Source organism: Mustela nigripes, chromosome 15 (assembly GCF_022355385.1).
Source record: "Mustela nigripes isolate SB6536 chromosome 15, MUSNIG.SB6536, whole genome shotgun sequence".
Lineage (NCBI taxonomy): Eukaryota > Metazoa > Chordata > Mammalia > Carnivora > Mustelidae > Mustela > Mustela nigripes.
The window spans coordinates 17,042,427-17,065,469 of NC_081571.1; the positions used below are offsets into that span (position 1 = coordinate 17,042,427).

Consider the following 23,043-nt stretch of genomic DNA (forward strand, 5'->3'; position numbering starts at 1 on the left):
GTTGAAAACCTGCTTAATTATCTTGAGTGTAGTTTTACCTTTTCATTCTTGTTGACTTATAAAAAACCCATTTGCAGCCATATTATACAAATAGGTGTTTTCATAGTGGTTTATCCTGAGTCTCTAAATGTATCTTTTCTATAGTAGAATTTTTGAAGATTGCTAATATCTGCAATTAAGATGTATTTTAAATTTGCCTAAGGATAAACCATGAATTACTTTAAATGGATTGATATTAAACCAATGTATTAGTTAATATTGATTTTTAAAAGTCATTACTTAAAAGAGACTACATTTGTTATGGTTTGCTTAATTGCTAGGAGGATATCACTGGCCACTCCTCGACAGCTTTATAAATCTTCCAACATGACTCAGCGCTGGCAAAGAAGGGAAATTTCCAACTTCGAATATTTGATGTTCCTTAACACTATAGCAGGTAAGACATCTCATTCTTTCATTTCATAATATGTTTGTGTTCATCAAAATCATCAGTAATATGACTTGATGTACTACATTTTTTTCCCTTGGAATTCAAATACGGCATTAGAATAAATATTGAAGCACTCATGTTAAATGTTATCAGAAACTTCACAGGCTGGTACTGAGGTTTTAGATGCATTTGTTGTTGAAGAGGCTTTTCCTTGCTCTCCTTTTGCCATTTCCTTTGCTGACAGCTTTGTCTGAAGGTTTATTAGAGTCAACAAACCATTGCCAGAAAGTGTCTGGAAATAATAATGGGAAAATGTAATTTCCCTACTTTGTCATTCTCAGCAATAGCAGCTAGACAGGAGAATAACAACAGGATTCTGCCTAGTACAGATGTCACCTGGATTATGGCATGATTGGGTTACAGGATCTTTTTTTCTTAAAATCTTCAAATAAAAATATAAAATCAGATTGGCTTTCTAAATGATGAGTAACTGCCATCAACCTCAGCAGTGCCATGCTTGTAAATTAGAAGAAGGCAGTGGCTTTGTTTTTCTGCTAAATCACAGGCTGTCAGTGGTTAAACATGTTTATGAGATTTGAGTACCTCTTTCTTTTTTCCTAAATTAAGCTCCAGAAGCCCTTCTTGTTGAATTACAAGAAGTTTACTTCTATAAATCAGGCTCTACAAAAACTTTTTGGAAGCAGATGAATTGAAGTAACTACATAAATACACATGCTTCCCTTTGGTTATTGTTCTATTATGAATAAAGGCTTAAAAGGATAAGTGTGTAATAGCACTCTTTAAATCGATCATATATGTGTGAATATGGATGCTTTAGGGATATGCATATTAAATATGGGAGATATAGATTTGTATTAGATAGGCAGGAGAACGCAATTTGTGAACAAAAAGGAATAAAAGAGTTGTTGGAAATGGTTTTGCACTTTAATCACTTAAAACATTGTAATGTTAATCCTTTGCTAATTGGAAACTAGAGGTACAACCAAAGGATTATTGCATAAATTTTAATTTTAGTATTTATTAGTATTTATTTAGTATTTATTTTATGCACATATATATATACACACACATATCTTTATGATATTCCCATCACATATTTGTATATATACGTGTATATATATCAGTGTGCATGATGTTTATATCTTGAAGAAACCTATTTACTCCCTCAAAGACACAGGAAATGGGTTATACTGTTTAATTAGCATTTCTTACATGGATCGAGTGAACTTAAATATCCAAAATGTAAAAAACTTCATTAGCATATTCAGCTAAGAGCGTAATGTAGCAGAAAGAAGCTTCAGCGCCAAAGAGAAAAAAGACAGAATCTCAGATGTGCCAACTTTGTCCTAGAGCACAGGTGGAATGTCAAGTTTTGACCCCGTCTTAGACTTCAGTCTTTCCATACCATATTTAATATGTTCACCTCTGTCATAATAAGTGGTATGTTTGGTTTTCTATCACCTCATTTTATATTATTGTTTTTAAAATGTTTCCTTGTTTTTATATTTTGTTTTTCTTTAGCTTATACATTTTTGCCCACTTTGTTAGTGATTTAGAATGTAGACATCTTGTTATTTATTCTCCTAGAGACAGGTTTAAATTTTTTAAACCCTCTAAAGTATATTTCTCTTCTTTTTGAACTAAAAAACGAATCAACATTGAATTCTCAACTTTAACTCAATTTAGTCCTCATTCATTGCCTACCTCTGTCAATATGATTTACTACCCAGGATCCATGTTCTTATTAAACTCTTACTTTTTGGAGTCCATATATTTTGCATATTATGAAGGATTTCAAACCCTATTTAAATTTTCTTCTTGGTAGTGCAGTATATTACTTTCAGCTACATGGCACTTAACCTGATTTTTAGGATAATGTTCTCTTTCCAGTCTTCTGCAGTATTTTTCCATATTCGATATGTTAGGCTTTTGTGTTATCCTCGAGAAATATAGCAATGCTCATTGTCTATCATGTGTCATAGATGGTCATGTGCTTTTTTCCTTGGCTGTGCAAGCTGCTTGGAGCTGTCGTATGTAAAACTGGAAGACGAGGGTCAGACTCACTCATGGCTCAGTTTCCAGTGGAGCCGGCATTCATATTAAGCTATTCTGCTAGTCCAAAGTGGGATTCTCACCGTCTTTCTGGTTGGAATGTGGTCCAGTTCATTGTATTAAAGGACTCACCTGGTTTCTGTCCTTCCCCACTACATTTTACTGGTGTCTGATGTACTTTACGGTGTGGTACAGTACCAACTACAGCCACTGCCCGCCGCAAGCCTGTTGCTTTCTGGGAGCTTCTCGGTCAAGCTGGGAAAGATTGCAGTGTGGAGGGAGGTATAACATTGTGATCCTTTCTGAAAGCTACACCTGGGCAAGACAGACACTGTTGTTTCATCTTGTTTTTCTGGTTGAGACGGTCTTTGGGTCTCGGAGCTAGAGCATGCAGGTTATAGGGGTTTTTAAGCGCCATTTTACTCTCTTTTGAATCATTGGGGTCTGTTTTATTTGATGACACAAAGAATGTAGAGGCCACTGGCTTTTTTTTAAAAGACTTTTAATAGGCTTCTCCTTTACAGTGGTTGTAACTAAACATTAAAGCCTGTCTGTTGTAGACAGTGGATTAAAAAGAAGTATAAAATCGGGACTAGGAACGCAGAGCACTTACAACTGGATGGGTAAATGAAATATGCATAAATAAGAGAGCATTTTAAGAGCTGATATTAAGTGCTGAATAAGAGCTGTAAATAATGGATGCTGTGAGAGCTAAGTAGAGTGGAGGAATTTTAAATATGTGTTTGTCTGGGCAGGGAAAAAAGAGCAGACCTTTACAAATTTCTGCCAGTCGGATATGTGATGTGTTCAGTGGACATGAGAATCGTATCTTGGCTGGAACAGAGAATAAGAACAGATAATATTGGAGCTATCAGGAAGAGCCAGATTGTAAAGAGCCTGATCTTGGAATCTTAGGAGTCAGTGTGATTTTGGAGTGGAAGGGGATGCAGGTGGAGTTTTAGGAAAATTAAGCCGGTAACTGGGTATGGCCTGAACCAGAAATGAGATAGCCTAAAGTTGGGGAGAGCTGTTGATAGGAGAGTTTGACAGGTCTCCAGATACGAAGTCAATTTATTCCGTTCTTTTTGTAAATAGTTACTGAACACACACTCGGGTGCTGACACTGCAGGGAAAACTAAAGTATGGTTTCTGCCTTTGGAGAGAGCAGTGTAGTCAGCAAAACACCCGTGCTCACCAGCAATCCCAGGAGAAGTGATCGTTATTAGAACGGGAGAATCTACAAAGCCATTTGGAGTCACAGTTCTAGACGGCGTTACTTATAAGTAAGAGATCAGGAAAAGCTTCTCATAGACAACGTTTAAATTGGAAAATGTAGTATGAGAAAGAATTCAGTGGAAAGTCAACAGAGAGCATTCCAAGAGAAAAGAAGACGTGGGGTGAAGAGCTGGGTTAGAGTAGTGGTAGCAGGTATGGCAAAAAGAGAATGAGAGAGAGAGAGGGAAAGAGAAGTGCATGACTCCGTATACGGTGTCATTATACAAAAAGTAGAAATCACAGTGCGGTGTTCTAGTTCATTGGTTTACAGGTGTGGCGCCCTGACCGGCAGTGTCAGTGTCACTTGTCCTCAGCCTCCTCCTCAACCCTACTGACTCAGAAACCCCGGGAGTGGGGCCCAGCTCTCTGTGCTTCAGCAAGCCTTCTAGATGGTTTTGATGCATATGCAGTTTGAGCACCATTGCCCTAGCCATTTAAGGCCTGATTATCAGAACAATATTTGCATATAAAGACATTTGGAACGTACAAGAGGGCACGCTGTTATGTGCCATTAACTGTCCTAAAAGTTTACAGAATTGGGAGATGGGCTGAGCCAATCTACTCAAGGGGGAGCCTTGTAGAAATGCTGGGCTTTGAATTATCTCAAGGATTTTGTCTACGTTAATGATGATCCAGGCAACATGAACCTTGATACAGAAATAGAAGGACACTTGGAAAGAGTTATGAATGTAAATATCCTAAGGAACCCTCCGTGGATATATCCTGCCAGTTCTTCCCTGGCCGTCATTTTGAAATTTTAAGTAGGAGTACCATCTTGTATTGCGCACCAGCACCAAGGGTTTAGGTGATGGTTGTATAGAGAAGCTTCACTAAAGAGAAACTGAACCCCAGGGTTGTACAGCAAAGGCCTCAGCAGGTCCCACAGGGATGCAGGAGCTAGGATATCTCTTCAGAGTCGTCTTGCCTTGAAACAAGAGGGCCAGGCCTTCATTACCTCCTCCACACTGCTGTCACTGGATGCAGGCTCCTGGGAAGGAGACAGGCCCTGGTGAGGGGGCTTTCTTCTGACGACGGCAACTCCTGGGGAGAACTTAGCTGAGTATCACCAGCCACAAGACTGCAACATGGTCACCAACCCGGCATCCAGGATACTCCTGGTTCCCAGAATCACCTGGAGGGCTTGCTGCAGCTCGGATGGTTGGGCCCCATGCCCACAGGTTCTGACTCAGTAGTTGAGGGTAGGGCTCAAGAATTTGAATTTCTGACAAATCCCCAGGTGATGCTGATGCCACTGTTCTAGGGTCCCCACTTTGAGGACCACTGCACTGTATCTATATTCTTTAGAAGACATACCTAAAGATAATCGTATTAATCTTCTATAGCACTCACACCTTCTATGGCACTGTATGTATCACCGGTCTGTATTCATTTATGGTGATGTGACCTTAGCATTTCCTTCCTTCCTCCCTTTCTTTCTTTCTTTCTTTTTTCTTTTTTTTTAAGATTTTATTTATTTGACACAGAGAGAGAGAGACAGTGAGAGAAAGAACACAAGCAGGGGGGAGTGGGAGAGGGAGAAGGCTCCCTGCTGAGCAGGAAGCCCGATGCAGGGCTTGATTCCAGGACCCTGGGATCATGACCTTAGCCGAAGGCAAATGCCTAACGACTGAGCCACCCAGGCGCCCCTTATATCGGTTTTTCATCTTTCTAATGAGATTACGATAATGCTACAGAGAAAAAAAAAAGAAGTTTTGCCAAGTAAATATCCCTCAAATTGGACTGATTTAATATTTAGGCTTTGCAAGTGTTGTGCTTGATTGTGTGATCTATTATGTGAATTTACTAGAATTGCTAGATGAGAGATTCTTTACATTTCCTGGATTAAAGAGAAGGGTTACAGAATGGGAATCTGGAAAGAGGAAACAATCTTTCTTGGCTTCACATTTTTAAAAATACAGGCTAATGTCACTTAGTAAATCTACATTTTCTGTAAAAAAAAAAATTTGGTTCCTGTCTTACACTTTCAGACTTCCTTTTTCTCCAAAATATTATTTTAACATAAAATACATTTTAACATAAAATGTTAACATATATTTTAACATAAAATATATTAACATATATTTTAACATAAAATACAAAGTATATTTATGCCTCATTTCTTGCCTTCCATTATTTTGCTGTTCTTCTTTCTAGATGCTTTTAAAAATGAGACTCTGTATAAAGCATATAACAGCAGTGTCTTAGTATTGATGCATTATTAAATTTTCTTATACCCTCATCTGATATATGTATATTTACATAATTGCATATAAATAAACATTTTATTTTATATAGGTGAGTTTTGTAAAACTACTTTACATAGTAAAAGAAGTTTATCAAAAATTCAGAGAACATACTGTTTCTACAAGACACCTAAAAGCCCATACATATTTTCATGGCCTTTGATTTCTATGGCCTTCTTATAAATTTAATAAATACTCACTATAGAAAATTGGAAATATGGGGGTACCTGGGTGGCTCAGTGGGTTAAAGCCTCTGCCTTCAGCTCAGGTCATGATCCCAGGGTCCTGGGATTGAGCCCCGCATCGGGTTCTCTGTTCAGCAAGGAGCCTGCTTCCTCCTCTCTCTCTCTCTGTCTGCCTCTCTGCCTACTTGTGATCTCTGTCAAATAAATAAATAAAATCTTAAAAAAAAAAAAAAGAAAAAAGAATTGGAAATATGGGATAGAGTAATTAAAAGATTAACTTACTCATAAGCCTAGCAGTGTATACATCCCATTTAACAGTGTTGGTGGTTTTTCTCCTTTTTCTATGTGTCCTATCTCATTGGGAACTTGCTACACTTAGAGGTTCAGATTCTTCTTTTTCAATTTCATTAAATATTCTTGGAAGACATGATTTTTAAAACTGCATGAAAGTCTAGCTCAGGACTCTGGAATAATCTATGTAACTATTCTTGAAACCCATGCCTTTTTTTATTTTCAAAGAACTTAAGTTTTGGAAGATTTATGTAGAATAATTTTTTTTCTTTTCTTTTTTCTTCTTCTTCTTCTTATTTTACACATAGAAGAAGTTTAATGATGCTTAGAGTTCAAATAAAAATGTGGCTTCAACCTCTAATTCCTGGCGTGGACCCAATTTTTGTTCATTGTGTGCTGAAAAATACAACCTATGCCTCATTTTATACCTTATTAGATACTGCCATGAACAAGACGTTAAAATCTGGCATTCTTGCATTTATGAAAATAGCAGAGTGATTGCTAACATAGCTTTGTATAAATGATTCTGTTAGGTCTGAGAATTAAGGTTTTCGAGTTGTGTTTCATATGATCAGCTAATGAATTCAGCACAACTTCCCCAACCCCAACCTTTTTCTCCTGTTTAGCATTTTCCACTTTTTTACTCTGTGATGTACAAGCCCTCCTGGTTAATTATGTATATATTTAGCTACTGCATGTGTTGGGCTTATTATTGTCATCTAATTAGATGTAACTTGAACTGCTTGCTTCTAGAAAAATCATTAAAAATTCTTTCCTAATGACCTAGAGATGACAAAATGTCTGTAAAGTGTGAAGAAGCAGACAAGCACAGGAACATCGCTCTTAAAGAGTGTTAATCCAGATGCTGCAATCATCTAATTAAACAATATTTTGCTGTCATTAACATTTTCACCAAGGAATTGCAGTTATAATTTCTTTGTCAGCTGTCTCTAGATCACTTTACCTTCAAAACTAAAGTGCCATATAAAAACATTAAATTGGATGGTTTAATTAAAAAGTTTTTTTTTAAATGAAGAAACAGATCCAATGTTTCTGAGATCTCATTTACTGTGCTTCACTTTTATTGTTTGAGTAGATTAGTGTCATAGGCTTGCAATATTTAATATTCATCTTCTAAGATAAAACCTTATAAGCATAGTTAGGTTAAAGAAAAAAAATCGCCACTTACCACTGCTGGAAAAGGATAGAACCCTACCAATTATAGCACAAGGTTATTTACTAAACTTCAAATTATCCTTTAAAAAAAAAACCATAAAACAAAAAAAAAAAAAAAAAACAAAGAACAGAACAGTTCATAAATAGGTACCTCCAAGTAACAGGTATTACTTTGGAAATACTTCACTTCTTTTCCTAATTTAGTAAACAGTCGTTTTTTTGTTCATTTCACAAAGATATTCAGTAAAATAATTAAGTAACAACGCTAATTCCTGAATTAAAAATCCGAAGTGCCATTTATTCTTTTTCATTCCATGTGATTTTTAAATACATTGTGCATTTTTAATTTAAATAAAAAATTTATATCGACTATCCATGGAGTAAAGGTTTTATGTGAAAATTTTTATTTAAAGAAGTTTGGCTATATGTAAGCACACTGATTGATAAAATTTCTTCTGTTTATTAGAATTTGAATGTTACTATCAACTTTAGCAATTTAAATATTGCTAAATTTTTGTTAGAATTTATTTTGAAGGAAACTTCCATAGATTAGTAAAAGTGAATTGCAAAAAACCTAGGACGGAGCAATTGCCATAAGCTGTAACTGATGTCATCAATCAATTTTGTGTGTGTATGTTTTAAAGATGATGGTTTCTTTCTTTGCCTGTTTTACAGAAATACCATTATCTTGTTTCCTATATTAGAAAGTCACTTCTTTTAAGAAGCTGGTGTCTTCAAATATGGTCTTTATTTTTATGCTGTTTGTAGTTATATGATACATTTAAGTACTAAGACAGTATAAGTGGGCTTTTTATTTATTTTATTTTGATAGGTTTTTTCCCTTAGTATATATGGAATTAAACCTTATCAGAAAATTTTAAAAAACTATGGTATCTCATTTCCAACTATTTTATTCCTATAAGTAATATAAATATATGTTACAGAAATAATAACAACATTATTCTATAAAAATACACTTACCTACCGGAAGACCTATTTTTCATTGAAACCTGCAGATTTTTTTTTAAGACTTTATTTATTTATTTGACAGACAGAGATCACAAATAGGCAGAGAGGCAGGCGAGAGAGAGAAGGGAAGCAGGCTCCCTGCTGAACAGAGAGCCTGACTGTGGGGCTTGATCCCAGGACCCTGGGATCATGACCTGAGCCGAAGGCAGAGGCTTTAACCCACTGAGCCACCCAGGTGCCCCAAAACCTACAGATTTTTAAGTAGAATGGTAACCCAGAAAATGACAGGGCCCTAAAAATGCCATGGGCCCAGTTTGAATCCCAGAAATAGCTCTGCCTAGCCAATCTGGACTCTCTGTATCCATACACATATAGAAAAAAAAAAATGCCGAGAGTCATCAAGCATCCTAGGCTGACATATATGTAGCTGTCAATAATACATTCCAAATTTTAGAATGTTATACTTTGTACTCTACAGTGATACTGCTTTACCAGAACATTCTCATGCACGAGACCTTAATAAAGATTCCGAACTTGTGTGTTTTCTTATCAGGCTGAATCTTCATAGTGGACTTATAAAACAGGTGCATTCATTGGCTGAGCTGTCTAGCTGCAGAGTCTCCTTCTAGCTTATCATGCAGGTTCACAGTGTCACTCTCTCTCATATATACTGTTCTCGCCCTACATAGCCCTCATCCACCAAAGACACCAGCCTGCAATTTTCCTTTTTTTCACTTGGCTATTTGTTCACCTAAAATTTGGTTCATCTTATCCCATTTTTATCACCTCTGTATCCATTCCTTCAACAAACATTTATTGGCAGATGGTATGTTTGAGATTAAAAATGAAACAAAACTCTAGACTCTACATTCACGCATTCACAGAGTGATGCAGAAGCAGACAAGTAAACAGTGATGTGTATTAGCAGCAACCCCTGTGTCGTGTCTGCATGAGCCCTGTACTGGGGGAACAAAGGGGACCCTAACCTGCCTCTCACCTCAGTCCAGGAAGTGCAAAGTAGAAGGAACATCTTGCTTTCTATCTGTTACCTCCATCAATTTACACATTTAAAGCAATATATTACTTTGTTATAAAATGTGGATAAAATGTTAATGTATCATTAACAGATAAAATATTCACCCGCTACAATGTTTATGAAATGAATGAATGAATTTGATCTGATGCTTGTAGTAGCAGATTTAGTTCTCCCTTGGATCAGGGTTGGTTTTTTTCCTATTATACAACCACGTTAACCAATTGCTACAAAAAGTAGGTATCATTTAATGACAATTCTTGATGCCAAATGAGATCATGTATGCATATCTATATTACTCTTAGGCTCTGTGTGTTGTGGGCACCACAGCATTCATTCTAGGTGAAATTTGTATCATTAAATACTGGGGAAATCGCCCTTTTGTATGAATTCAAATGGGAATTTAGAAAGTTACCCATGATCAGATTATAACATATTTTTGCAAAAACAAAACAAAACAAAATAAAAACAAACAAAAAACTTGTGCAACAAAAGTTTCCTTTGGCCCCGTTTCTTTAAGAGTGATTTTCTTAATTTCATCCCTATGTATTCCAGTACCAGTTTATGGGAGTGAGCCAGTGCCGTGTGCTTCCTAAACTTTCTACCTTCCCACTGTGCTTCCATAACCTACCTGAGCCTCTTAAGTCATTCTATCAGAAAATAAACAACAAACCCAACCTAAGGTGCAGCAACTCTCCACTGAAGTGAAACAACATAACACAAAAAGAAAATGTGTGAGCCAACCTAAAAGAGTGAAAAGACAATACGCGAGACATCTGCCTCTGAACTTCTTCATATTGGCTTCAGATGACTTGTTAACTTGTACATTCTCAAGTTATTCTTATTTTTGTAATTCTTGGTATAAGCTCATATAATATTCTTTACACTGGCAATGTAACTTCTAGATATATAATCATTGTAGTAGAATACCATCACATAACCTGAAGATGTACAGATCCGCAGGGTCCCTCATCCGTGATCACTTTCGGGGGTCTTCACCAATGAAGCTCTGTTTTTCAGATGCCGGTAATGTCTTCATCAGAATCCACAGAAAAAAGAATGGAGGTCCCCAGGTGGCAGGTTGCAATGGGTCAGGACCAGGAGTGGGACATACAACTTCTGCTCAGGTTCTATCAATTAGAACGGAATACCATGCCTATAGCTGCTTGTAAGGAAGGCTGAGAAATGTGGTCCAGACCAAGAAGAGAAACGAATTACAATAAACGGCTCTCAGTCTCTACCACAAGTCTATATTCTAGAAAGTAGTTCTAGTTACTTGTGTCTTAACTATTATTGAGTGAATTCAATTGAAATACATTGTTATTAGATTGCTTTTGATTAAACCAAATTTATTAGTTCAATAAATAATTATTCTCTTCTGAAATCCAATGGTTTCCTTATATAAGAACAAGAACAATTCATAAGCACTTAGTGCATATACAGATTTTCATTTCTCTTTTTTATTACTAGGACGGACATATAATGACCTGAACCAATATCCCGTGTTTCCATGGGTATTAACAAACTATGAATCAGAAGAATTGGACTTGACTCTTCCAGGAAACTTCAGGGATCTATCAAAGGTAACTTTTAAATATATTGAAGTCAATTTTCTTCATAAAACTTTATTCTCAAAGTATTTCTACCAGGTATGTATATGTATCCAATATAGCCAATTAATCTTTATAAGAAAGAAAACCTGGGTCTTCTCATTTTGTGGTCAACATCTAAATCTCATCAATTCTTAGCATAGGTATTAAGCTACAAGAAGATAAATGAGTACTAGTATAGGGAAAATGCAATACGTATTTAAGAAAAAGCAGATGTAAGGGGAGGTTGCTCAGATATCCTTCGTTGTAAGGGTCAAGGTAAAAAACCTGAAATTAGAACAAGGTGTGGTTGCAAATTATTTCTTTGATATATTTCTTAAGTGATAAGACATGTAATCTTGACCATAACACACACACACACACACACACACACACTACATAGGGGAACATCCTAGTGAAAAGAAAGTAGGACACAATAATTCATCACAGATCTGTTAAGATACAAGAGAGAAGATTTGGCCCTAAAATTGGCAAAATAAAAATTACATAATGGGGGATAAGAATAAAAAGCAAATTTGCTATTAGTTTACTTCATTTGTCCAGAGGAGACTTAAGTGGAGTACTTAATTATTGAAAGTGCAGTAAAGGATTAGGAAATGAGCCCCCCCAAAACTTCTCTGTAGCCTAAGCTGATGTCAGAGCCAGACCATTAAGTTTAATATGTATACTTCAGCCATTTTAAGCCTCAGCCCCCATTCACTGAATTTTATTCTTTTTAAATTTTATTTTTTCAGTGTTCCAAGATTCATTGTTTATGCACCACACCCAGTGCTCCATGCAGTACGTGCCCTCCTTAGTACCCACCACCAGGTTCACCCATACTCCACCCCCCTCCCTTCCAAAACCTCCAGTTTGTTTCTCAGAGTCCACAGTCTCTCGTGGTTCGTCTCCCCCTCCAATTTCTCCCAACTCACTTCATTCTCTTTTCTGTCATACTTGGTGGACATACTTGGTGGCCATACAAGGCCATACAAGGCGTATGGGTGAATGTTTGGGTTGGGCGGGGGGAGGGCTGAGAGCATAACCATTGCAGCTGGTTTAGAAATGATTCCGCACATGGTTTTTCACTCAGCACACCTTCTCTTGCCTGCTCTCTTGCCTTTGAGAACTAGACCTACCTAAGCTGACGTTTTGTATTCCACTGCTTACTAGCTATGTGGCCTGAAGTCACTTTTCCCTAGCCTGCGTTTCCACATTTGTAACAGGAGAACAGCACTACTATCCTAAGCCACACAGTTGCAAAAATCAAATGACATGTGCATCAAGAATGTGACATGGTTCTTGGCGCATTGAAGCACTTCGTGATTATTAGCTATTAGTATTACACATGGAATATTTCTCAGCCCGTTTTGAAGCCCGTGTACTAATATTTGCATATCCTGATCTATCATTCACTCTTTCGTTCTGTTATTTTATGTGACTTCCTTATCTAATCTCCGTTGCTAGCTCACTGCTAATTTTATTTATGATATTACAGGTACAAAAGGGCCATAAGAGGTCGGTTAGTCTACACCTTACTGAGAGTCCCATATCTGGGAGAAAACAAAGTACGAGCAACTGAACTCCAATATGGTTTTCAAATATAGTAATTTTTCCAGTTCAAATAAACTGAACAAAAATCTTGTGTCATTTACCATGGACAAGTAATTAATGATTCAGGCCCAGGTAGATAGATGGAAGCACTGTAACTCATGGGGTCTGCCCTCTGGAGCAAATCCAGTTATAAAGTATCTGAATCATAAAACCAGTCTCTGCAAAGTAAAATAATAAGGTCCAATATTTTATAGAGAGATCTACATAAGAGGCAGTAAGTAGTGGTTAGGAATGAGAACGCTCGAGCTGGATGGACTGGGTTCAAGTCTTAATTGTGCCACATACTGGCTTCAGGGTCTTAGACAAGGTTAATTGTCTCTTTGCCTCAGTTTCTTCACCTGTAAAATAGGGACAATAATAATAGGCTTGTTGTGAGGATTTGATGAGTTAATAAGAACTAAACAAAAAAAGTGTAAAGAACTTGGGATAGTGCTTAGCCTATCAATACTAGTGAACACCGACACTGTATGTTTAAAAATGATGTAAATCATTGATAGAGGTCATATATTTTGAATTCTCTTTCAAATATTGATGACAAATACATACTGTTATATTCATATTAGGATCTTAATGTTTGAAGATAGACATTTTTGAAATGACTTGCCAAAGTTACGGTATAATCTTTGGTTATAAAACAAAACCAAACTAACTCATCAGTGTGAGGATAAAAACTGTCAGACTAGTTTTTTTGTTTTTTGTTTTTTGTTTTTAAAGATTTTGTTTATTTATTTGACAGAGAGAGATCACAAGTAGGCAGAGAGGCAGGCAGAGAGAGAGAGAGGAGGAAGCAGGCTCCCTGATGAGCGCAGAGCCCGATGCCGGGCTAGATCCCAGGACCCTGAGGTCATGACCTGAGCCAAAGGCAGAGGCTTTAACCCACTGAACCACCCAGGCGCCCCTGTCAGAATAGTTCTTTAACACAGTCTTGTCCATGTATGTTTTATTTAGCATTATTCAAATGACTGTTATACACTAGTCACTATAAAATATATATACAGTACAATTTTTTAGATTCTCAAGTAGCATGATACATGGTATTAAAACCTCAAGAGCTGACTACCACTATGGCTATGTTAGATTTTTTTTTTTTTTAATTACTTTAAAAACAGGGAAGGAAGGCCTTTTTCTTTGAAATGAACTAGAATATTGTGGTGATAGGAAATTCTCAACTAAGTTTCCTTTACTTCCTCTGTTTATTTATTTATTTTTAGTCAATAAATGTTTATCACATACTTCCTATATGTCAAGCACTGTACTAGCTGAAAGGATCTACAGGAGTTGATAAAACAGACTTAGTCACAGCCCTTTTTGGGAAGAGTCCAGTCCAGAGTTGAGATGAAAACTCAGGTAGTTACCAGAAATCTGAGGCCAGCATATCGACAGTGTAGTGGAGATGGTACCAAATTGGAGTTCATACTTAACTACTCGAAGACACGGGACTCCAGTGTTCTTGCAACACTGTCCCAACCAAAGAAAGTACAGCCTTCGTTATGATTAATATAGATAAGAGAAAGCATACAGTAAAGTATTTACTAGTAATTATGGATTTTTAGTTTATCATACAGAAAATTTTGGTATATCATATAGAAAAGATGACATAAACTAAAGGAGGAAATCACTCTTTCTAAAGTAACTAGAATATGTAAACATTCTTCAGGTTTTTAATGCTGAACCATTTAATCTGTGTTCCTTTTGGCAGAATATTTCCATTTGTAACTCACGTGTGCTCTCCTGAGTTTATATAATGTTAAGTAGAAGAGGTAAATAGACAAGGCAGAGTGAATACTAACCATGGAGTCCTTCATGTTGTGAACATTTGAACCCATGAGCTCTTAAAAGATAGATAGCTTTTTTTTTTTTCAGTTCTGCTATGTTCCATGCTTTAGTAATTTGTTCTTTATATTCTGTCAGACTAACATGATAGGAAAATGTTAGCAAATTAAAGCCTCCTGATGTGTTAATAAATTACTCTTGCTTTGTTCCCATGCTTCATTGAATTTCTTAATAGGAACTTCTTACAAATGGGCTAGAAACTCAAAACTATCCTGTAGAAAAATCATTAATAAACAATATTTTAATGTATGAAAATGTGTCATATTATACACCTAACAGGAAAGTGACATTTGAAGTATAATAATATAATTGGAAGGACAAACTATTAATAATGAAATATTATTGTAATGAGATGACCACTAAGAAGCACATGAAATTCTTGTAGGTATAATCAGTACTACAGTAAGAAATTTTTAATGGAAAGTTTGTTAATCTTCAGAAGCTCAAGCAAGAATTTAAATATCTGAATGTTGTTACTAACCAGGAACCCTCTAAAAGATCTCTAAGAGCAAAAGAAGTTGTTCCTAAGCAAAGATTGTGACCCATGGAATAATTTGTAGTAATGAATAATTCTAGAATTTGTTTCATTATACAACATTTGAAGCCCCAAATGATTTTTATGTTCTCAAATCTTTAGAATCTATTCTTTATTCGAAAGAATAAAAAATTAAGAAGCTTTGAAATATACAATAAATAAAATATATAATCCTAAAAAATATCAAAATATTTTCATCTTTATATCCCCACACTATACTGGCTTCATGAAATTCTATGTCATCAGTTAGAACTTGTGGACAGTATAGAAGTAAAACAGGTGCCTCAGTTCCAGACCTCACATCATACAACCCAATGAAAGAGCGAGTATCTCACCAAAGTCATGCTCACGGAAGAGAGAAAAACTTTTCTTTTTTAGAAACCCCAAAAATGCCTCCTAGTGTATCATTGGTGCTGCTTAACAGCAGTAGAATATGTTCACTGGAGATGAGATAAGCCAATTATTTCCCATGGTTGGAGTCAGTGGTAGTCAGGATCACACCAGACACCTGTCAAAGAAGGATGGGCTGAGAGTTGACCAAAGGAAATTTGGGTTTCTGTTTCCTAAAGAAAGGGGACTGAGTTGTGGTCAGCAAACAACTCTCTGTTATAAAGTGAAAAATAGTGTATCTGAGAGCTTCTTCTTCCCGATTTCTATAATCTAGAGAATAGCAAATAAATTACAGGTTTATATGCACTGAGCTACTTCATAAAAGGAGCTTTGCAAGGTGCTAAGAAGACTTTAAAATATAGTCCTAACCCTCAAGGAATAGTCACTGGTTATGAGGGGAAAACAGCCGATAGGCAGTAGCTTTTTATTACATACATACAAGTTTAATATATGAATATTAGGTGGAATCAGAGATAAATTTGCCAAAAAGCTCATGAAGCTTAAACTTCAAAGCCCCTCAAGTTTCAGGGGCTTCTTACAGCTTGTCCCTCATTTCATGTTCACAGTCCTGGTTTATTCTCTTAGAGAGCCCCTCTGAGAGAGAGCTCTGTGAACTTCTTTCTCCTCTTCTTTAACATAAGCACAGTAGTACTTACATAACACGGTTTCTGAAAGACTTAAATGCGCTAATGTAGGAAAGGCACCTAGTGGCACACCTGGCTCGCTAGTGGCATTCAGTGACTGGGAGCTACAAAGCCAGTTTCCGTGACTGTCAGCTGAGGGTTCACTGTTGTTTGTGCAACTGAAAAAAATATAGGGAAAGATTGCTTGATTTAATTTTGCTCTAATAAAATAAAAAGCAATACCTTTTAATAAAATATAAAGTCACATTTTCATGCAATAAGTAATTGCTTTTGCATCTCTTTAAATTGTCAACTTCTCCGAACTATAAACATCGAGATGCTGAAGTTAAATATTTATTGAAACTTGAGAGGCACATTTATTTAGACTAAACTATTTTATTATATTTATAATATTCATGTTCTTTCCTTAACCCAGTTCAGTGAATGAAGAGCACAGGAACAATGAAAATTCTTTATCAGTAAAATTTACTGGATCCCTCATTTGATTAGGCCTCAGACTTTCAAGTTTTATTTATTACATGTACAGGTTAGAGGTTATGTTTCTCGTTTGGCATGATGGACAGCAAATGAAACAATATGTCATTGACTTATCTCTTCAATATTCAACCAGCAGTGGGTGTAGACAATTTTTCCCTCCATGTATCGAGATTTTCCTTATGGAGATGTGACCTCGTGGTGAAATCTATCTTAAAACATGATACACGCCAGTGCTTGAGTTATTTACATATACTCATATGAACTTTGCTCTTAAATTACAGTGGTTACAAGACTTTGACGTGAAGCGCAGCCTCTGCTCATTAAAGTGTAAATGGAATTTTCCTATTTCCCAGCCATGCCCTCTGATAAATGAAATAGTTTCATCACAAAGCCAAGTCCTGCTAATATTGACATGAGCGTAAGACATCACACACACACCCATTCACTGAGTGGAAAAAATATATTTTGTTAACACAGGAGTTGTTTGACTGACAGATGATGATAAGCATAACCATTTTCCCAAATTATTATGCCACTTAAAAAAAGGAAGTGATAATGCCTTGAGGCTTTGAAATGTGAGAATGCAAATGGAGGCACTGAAGTGTGAATACTCTTCAGCCATGCACCCCTGATACTACTGCCAAATGTCTATATACCACATAGAGAAGGGTGTGCGTCCTTAAGGTGGGGAGTGCTCGATTCAGCAATGTGGTGCAAGTTTCTGCAGTTATTTTGTCTTTCTTTTTCATCTTCGGTTAACAGTATCTAAAATGAAATTCATTCTGTATACCCTAGTATAACAATCTCCCTAATGCTTGGGTTTTAACAATAGCGTGTGAAGAATGGCAAAATGATTAAGTGTATTAGTAGCTGACTATGATGATAGAAAACCTGGTAGAAGACAGATTATTCTATACCATCTGCCAAAAAGCCTACTGCCAAATTTGAAATATTCTAAATATATGTTGAATGTCACCTTAACATACAGCCCAACCTGAAAACTGTTTTTGTTAGGCTTGCTTATATTGAAATGTTGAAGACAGAATATTGATTGGCAATATTTGAATACTGTCTTAAACTCATGGAATAAGCCAAGACGAGGGTCTAGCTTGGGGGGGGGGAATGCAAAAAGGTATCAATTTCAAAATTGGACTTATTGAAGTAGATAATTTTATTCATTTATTTGTTCTTTCCTTACACAAACCTTTATTCCACACCTGTGTTTTCCGGGTACAGGAGATAAAAAGACAGTAAGAACTGGTCCATGCTCTTAAGGGTTTACAAGTCATGTTTGGTTTACCTGGTGGCATATTAAGTTCTTTTCCTTCTAATTGAAAGGAAAAAAACCAAGTAAGTGTAGACAAAGAACAGAGCGGGTTCATAGACACTGTGGTAACCAGAAAGAGTGAGGTGCTCTTTGTTTTTATCTCCACTGTTTGTTGGAAATGTGTAATAGGGTGATGGGGCATTTTGAGGATTTACACAGAAGTCCCAAACTGGTCGCTTGCTCTGCCTGGTTATACTAAATGTCCTCCCTTAGAGTCTCTTTTCTAGTTCTTTCCCATTTAGCCAGTTGTTCTTCCCTTTCAGAGAGAGAGAGAGAGAGAGAAAATACTAGAGCCCATCCTGCTTTCAAAACTTTAAGCTGTCAGGGTGCCCGGCTGGCTCCCAGTATTGGTACTACTTGAGACTCTTGATGTCAGGGTCATGAGTTTGAGCCCCATGTTAGGTGAAAGATTACTTAGAAAGAAAGGAGGAAAGAGGGGGTGGAGAGGAAGGGAGAGAAGAAGAAAGAAAAGGGAAAGGGAAGGAAAAAAGAAAGGAAAAGGGAAGGGAAAAAGAAAAGAGGGAGAGAGAGAAAGAGACAGAGGGGCAGGGAGGGAGGAAGGAAGGAAAAGAGAGAGAGAAAGAAAGAAATGTTTAAAAGAAAGGAAAACTTTAAGCTGTTAGAGGAGGAGCTGGAAACAATAGGAGCGCTTCTGTAGTGTCTGCTCTTAGATACTACCTACAGAGAAGGAAAGAGAGCTTGCTTGTGCACTTTGGTGTCACATCTCAAGTACAGCAGCATCAAGGCAAACCTAGGCCAGAGTCTGTCTCCTTTAACCTTTCTTTCCAGCTGAAACAGGAGATCCAGTGGAGATGATCTTGAAACTCCTCAACAGGCTCATCATTGTACTACTTAATATTTAGAAAGCTTTTAGAACTGACACATGAAGATTTAAGGTACTTAATTATACCTCCATTGCTTTTATGTCAAAACTGGTTACTTTTCACTAAAATATTTAAAACTGATTTTCTTAGGAATTATCCTGGGACAGTGATAACACCAGCCAGTAACTGACAGGTACTTATTATATAGCCAGGCACCCTGCTAAGCATCTTCCATAGATCTTCTCATTTTATCTTCACAACATTAGGATGAATTGCACGGGCTTTGTAAGTTGCATTTCCTTTCATTTGTTACCTATTATTTCTCTATAGTAGGGAAGTAGAATATACTTTAAGAAAATACACACACAACCAAACTACAGTGATTATTTAATCTTCTAGGTGCCCTCCACCTTTTCTAAATGCCCTGCACTTTGGACAGCCATGTGATAGGAGCAGAGGGTGCAAAGAAATATACCAAGTCAGCGATTCTTTACCTCCAAAGACTTCAGTCCTACATGGAACAAACATACCTGTGAATATGCTAATACGTTGTGCTCCTCAGAATTCAACTTTGGCTCAAAGTCTGCTTCCCCATAATGTAACTAGTCATGTTTATTTACCCTCTGAAAAAATATGAAAAGAATTGCACTCAAAGATAGCCAGCAAAGTATAAATCTTAACACTGACTTTTATTAACACTTCATTACTTCAGGTTCCATTTTTTAGGCATGTATGTGGGAATTATATGGTGATTAGCTGAAGTTCACCTGATGATGCCATTCTGTGCATAAAATTGCAAAGGGGGGACTTTGTCTGTTTAAGACAACAACCTTTCTGGGGCCCCTGGGTGGCTCAGTAGGTTAAGGGTCTGCCTTCAGGTCGGGTCATGATCCCAGGCTCCTTATCAGGCTTCCTGCTCAGTGGGGAGCCTGTTTCTCCTTCTCCCTCTGTGATCTCTCAGGGTAGTGAGATCAAGCCCCACATCAGGCTCTGCACTGAGTGTGGAGCCTGCTTGAGATTCTCTTTCCCTATTGCTCTGCCCCTCCCGACCTACACACACTCTCTCTTGCTCTTTTTCTAAACAAAACAAAACAAAAAACCCTAAAATTTATAAAAGTTTAAATGTTCATATTTGAAAGATTTTTCTGGGTCCTATAACTGAGAAAAGCCCTTAACATTCTATATGCAGGATAAAACAATTTTTTTTTAAGATTTTATTTATTTATTTATTTATTTAGCGAGGGGGAGACAGAGAGAGAGAGAGAGAATGAGCCAGGGAGAGGGGCAGGCAGAGGCAACTAATTTTATAATTTTATGTTTTATGTATATTCTTCAAACTTTTTCTCTGAATAGTTAGCAAAAATATATTACTTATGTACTCAGAATTTTTAGAAAGCTATTGATAATACTATTTTTATAAAGTCATTGATAAGACTACAATGCTGATATTGCTATGATGCTAATGGCTTTTTTCAACCCTAGTACTCATAATAATGATTTAATATTACCTGTAACCCATTCTCCACAAAACTATTGGAGTTACCTTTTTTTTTTTTTTAAGATTTTATTTATTTATTTGACAGACAGATCACAAGTAGGCAGAGAAGCAAGCAGAGAGAGAGAAAGAGGAGGAGGCAGGCTCCCTGCCAAGCAGAGAGCCTGATGCAGGGCTCGATCCCAGGACCCCGGGTTCATGACCCAAGCGGAAGGCAGAGGCTTTAACCCCCGGGGCCACCCAGGCACCCCTGGAGTTACCTTTTTAAAGCTTAACTCGATCTTGGTTATCTCCTGCTTAAAAGCATTCAGTGACTCTCCCCCTTCACTTACCATAAAATTTTCATTTGTAGTTCATTTCCCTGATCTGCAAAACCATATGATATGCCTTTACCTATTTTCTCATGTCATCTCCTAATCCCTTCCTCTCGTCTACTGTGCTTTAGTCACACTCTCTTTCTGTTCCCTGAGCCTGGTAGTCAGGCCTCTAAGAAGCCTTTGTACTAGCTTTTCCTCTGTCTTGAATTCTCTCGTTTCTGAACTACATATAATCTCTGCCTAGACGTTCTCCTTGAGAGATGTCGTCCGTATCACCCGGTCGCTACTGTCCCATTCTGTTTTACCCGTAGAGCACTTACCTCTGGTATTTTTCTCATTTACCTAATTGTTTATTTGGATTCCATCTGTCTTTGCCTCTAAAGGGCGTGCATGCGCGTATGCGCACACACACACAGGAAACATCATGAGAACAGCAACCTCATTTATCTTATTGTAAGCCTAGAGTAATTACCGACACATAGTAGGCACTCAATATTTATTGAATGAGTTTATCTGGGAGTTTTTCCAAATCAGCCTTTTCAATTAGATGCATAGTATGCAGTAGTATGAGTATATCATCACTTATTTAACTAGTGCCTTACTGGATTAGACTATTTCTAGTTTTGTGGGGAGTTTCTGTTTCATTTTGTTTTGCCATTTCAAGCAATGTTGCAAGAAATATAAATATCCTTGTATCTGATTCTTTCCATATTATAAATTCCTCGAAGTGGAATAATTGGATCAAAAGCAAGTGAATATTTTTAAGAAAATATTACCACTTTGCCCCACGAGAAATGTATAACACCAACAGTATTATGACATATCATGTTTTGCTATTTCCTGGCCAACACTGAGTATTGTGAAACTTAATTTTTGACAATCTAATGAATAAAACTCGTTTTTATTGGACATTTTAAAACTTGCCATGTACTTCTGATTTTTAACTATAAGGAAAGAAAATCAACTTAAACTGGCTATAATTTAAAAACAGAAATTTTTTATTGGCCCACATAACTTAGAATTCAGGGATTGGTTTGTTCAGGAAACTCACCAGTGTCATAGGATGCTGCATCTCTGGTATTTTTCCTTTCCATTTTTCGTTTCCATGAAAAATTGTATTTTTCATTTTCAGACAGGCTTCACTATGTTATAGTAGTGATGCCTTTGTAATTCCACTAGAAAAAGAGAAAGCTTCTTTCCCAGAGAGTCTCAGCAGAGTTTCATTAGAGTAACTTGAATCATCTGCCCATTTCTCTACTAATCTTAGTGGCCATGTGGATAGAATATGCTGATTGCCAATTCTGGATCACATGCCCACTGAGAGAATCAGATAATGGAGTCAGCCCACCTGAACCAGATATACCAAGAGTAGGGAAGGAGTGGTTCATAAAGGAAGAAGGAGTAATGTATGGTGAACAGAAAAAGAATAGCTATCCATTATATTGGATATAATTATATTGTGTGAACTAGTGATGTTTTTCCTACATATATTGAAGATTTGCTTTTGTAAATTGCCTGTTCATCTCATTTGCTCACTTATTCAACTAGATTATTCATTAGTTTCTTACTGATTTGTGAGAGCTCACATTTTAAGGAAACTAGCCCTTTATCGTGAGCGCTATAAATATTTTTCACTTTGTTATTTGTCTTTTAATTTTGCCTAAAATTTTTGTCTGAAGTTTCCTTTTTGAAATTTAAATGTTATATCATCAGGGACACCTATGTAGCTCAGTCAGTTAAGTGTCCAACTCTTGATTTTGGCTCAGGTCATGATCTCAGGCTTCACACTAGGTGTGGAGCCTGCTTGAGGTTCTCTATGTCCTTCTCCCACAGCCCCTCGTCCCCCACGAAATTGATTACATACTTAACTAATGTTATATAATCAGATCATTCAATCTTCATTCATTCAACATTTATTACATACCTGAAAAGAGCCAAGTTGTGTATCAAGTGCTCCGAACATAGAAATGAGTAAAAACCATTGCCTTGAAGGGCTAGCCTTCTGGTAAAAGGAAGTTATAGATTTGCCTATTACCAGAGAGTATCATGTAGGGCTTCACAGATGAAATTTGAGCTGCTATGAGAAGAATACATTGAAATTCTCTGGTCAGATAAGAAGAGAGGCAGGGCATTTCCTTGAGCACAGAAGCATGTGTGGGTATGATTTCTATGTTGTCCTGAGAATTTTAAGAATGATGATACATATATATAGCTCATGACTGAAAAAAAAAATGAAAGGACAAGAATTCTTTTTTTTAAAAAAGATTTTATTTATTTATTTGACAGAGAGATCACAAGCAGGCAGAGAGGCAGGCAGAGAGAG

The 23,043-nt window shown here is 36.7% G+C and overlaps 1 protein-coding gene across 9 annotated transcripts in view; it reads left to right on the top strand.

Annotated features, from left to right (window-relative positions):
- Positions 1-23,043, top strand: part of NBEA (neurobeachin) — a 682,324-nt gene that overhangs the window by 576,926 nt on the left and 82,355 nt on the right. For all 9 annotated transcript variants that reach the window (XM_059377712.1, XM_059377713.1, XM_059377714.1 and 6 more), the window contains 2 exons: positions 321-436; positions 11,146-11,258. In XM_059377712.1, the coding sequence (XP_059233695.1) occupies positions 321-436; positions 11,146-11,258 (229 nt within the window). The remainder of the gene's footprint in view (positions 1-320; positions 437-11,145; positions 11,259-23,043) is intronic.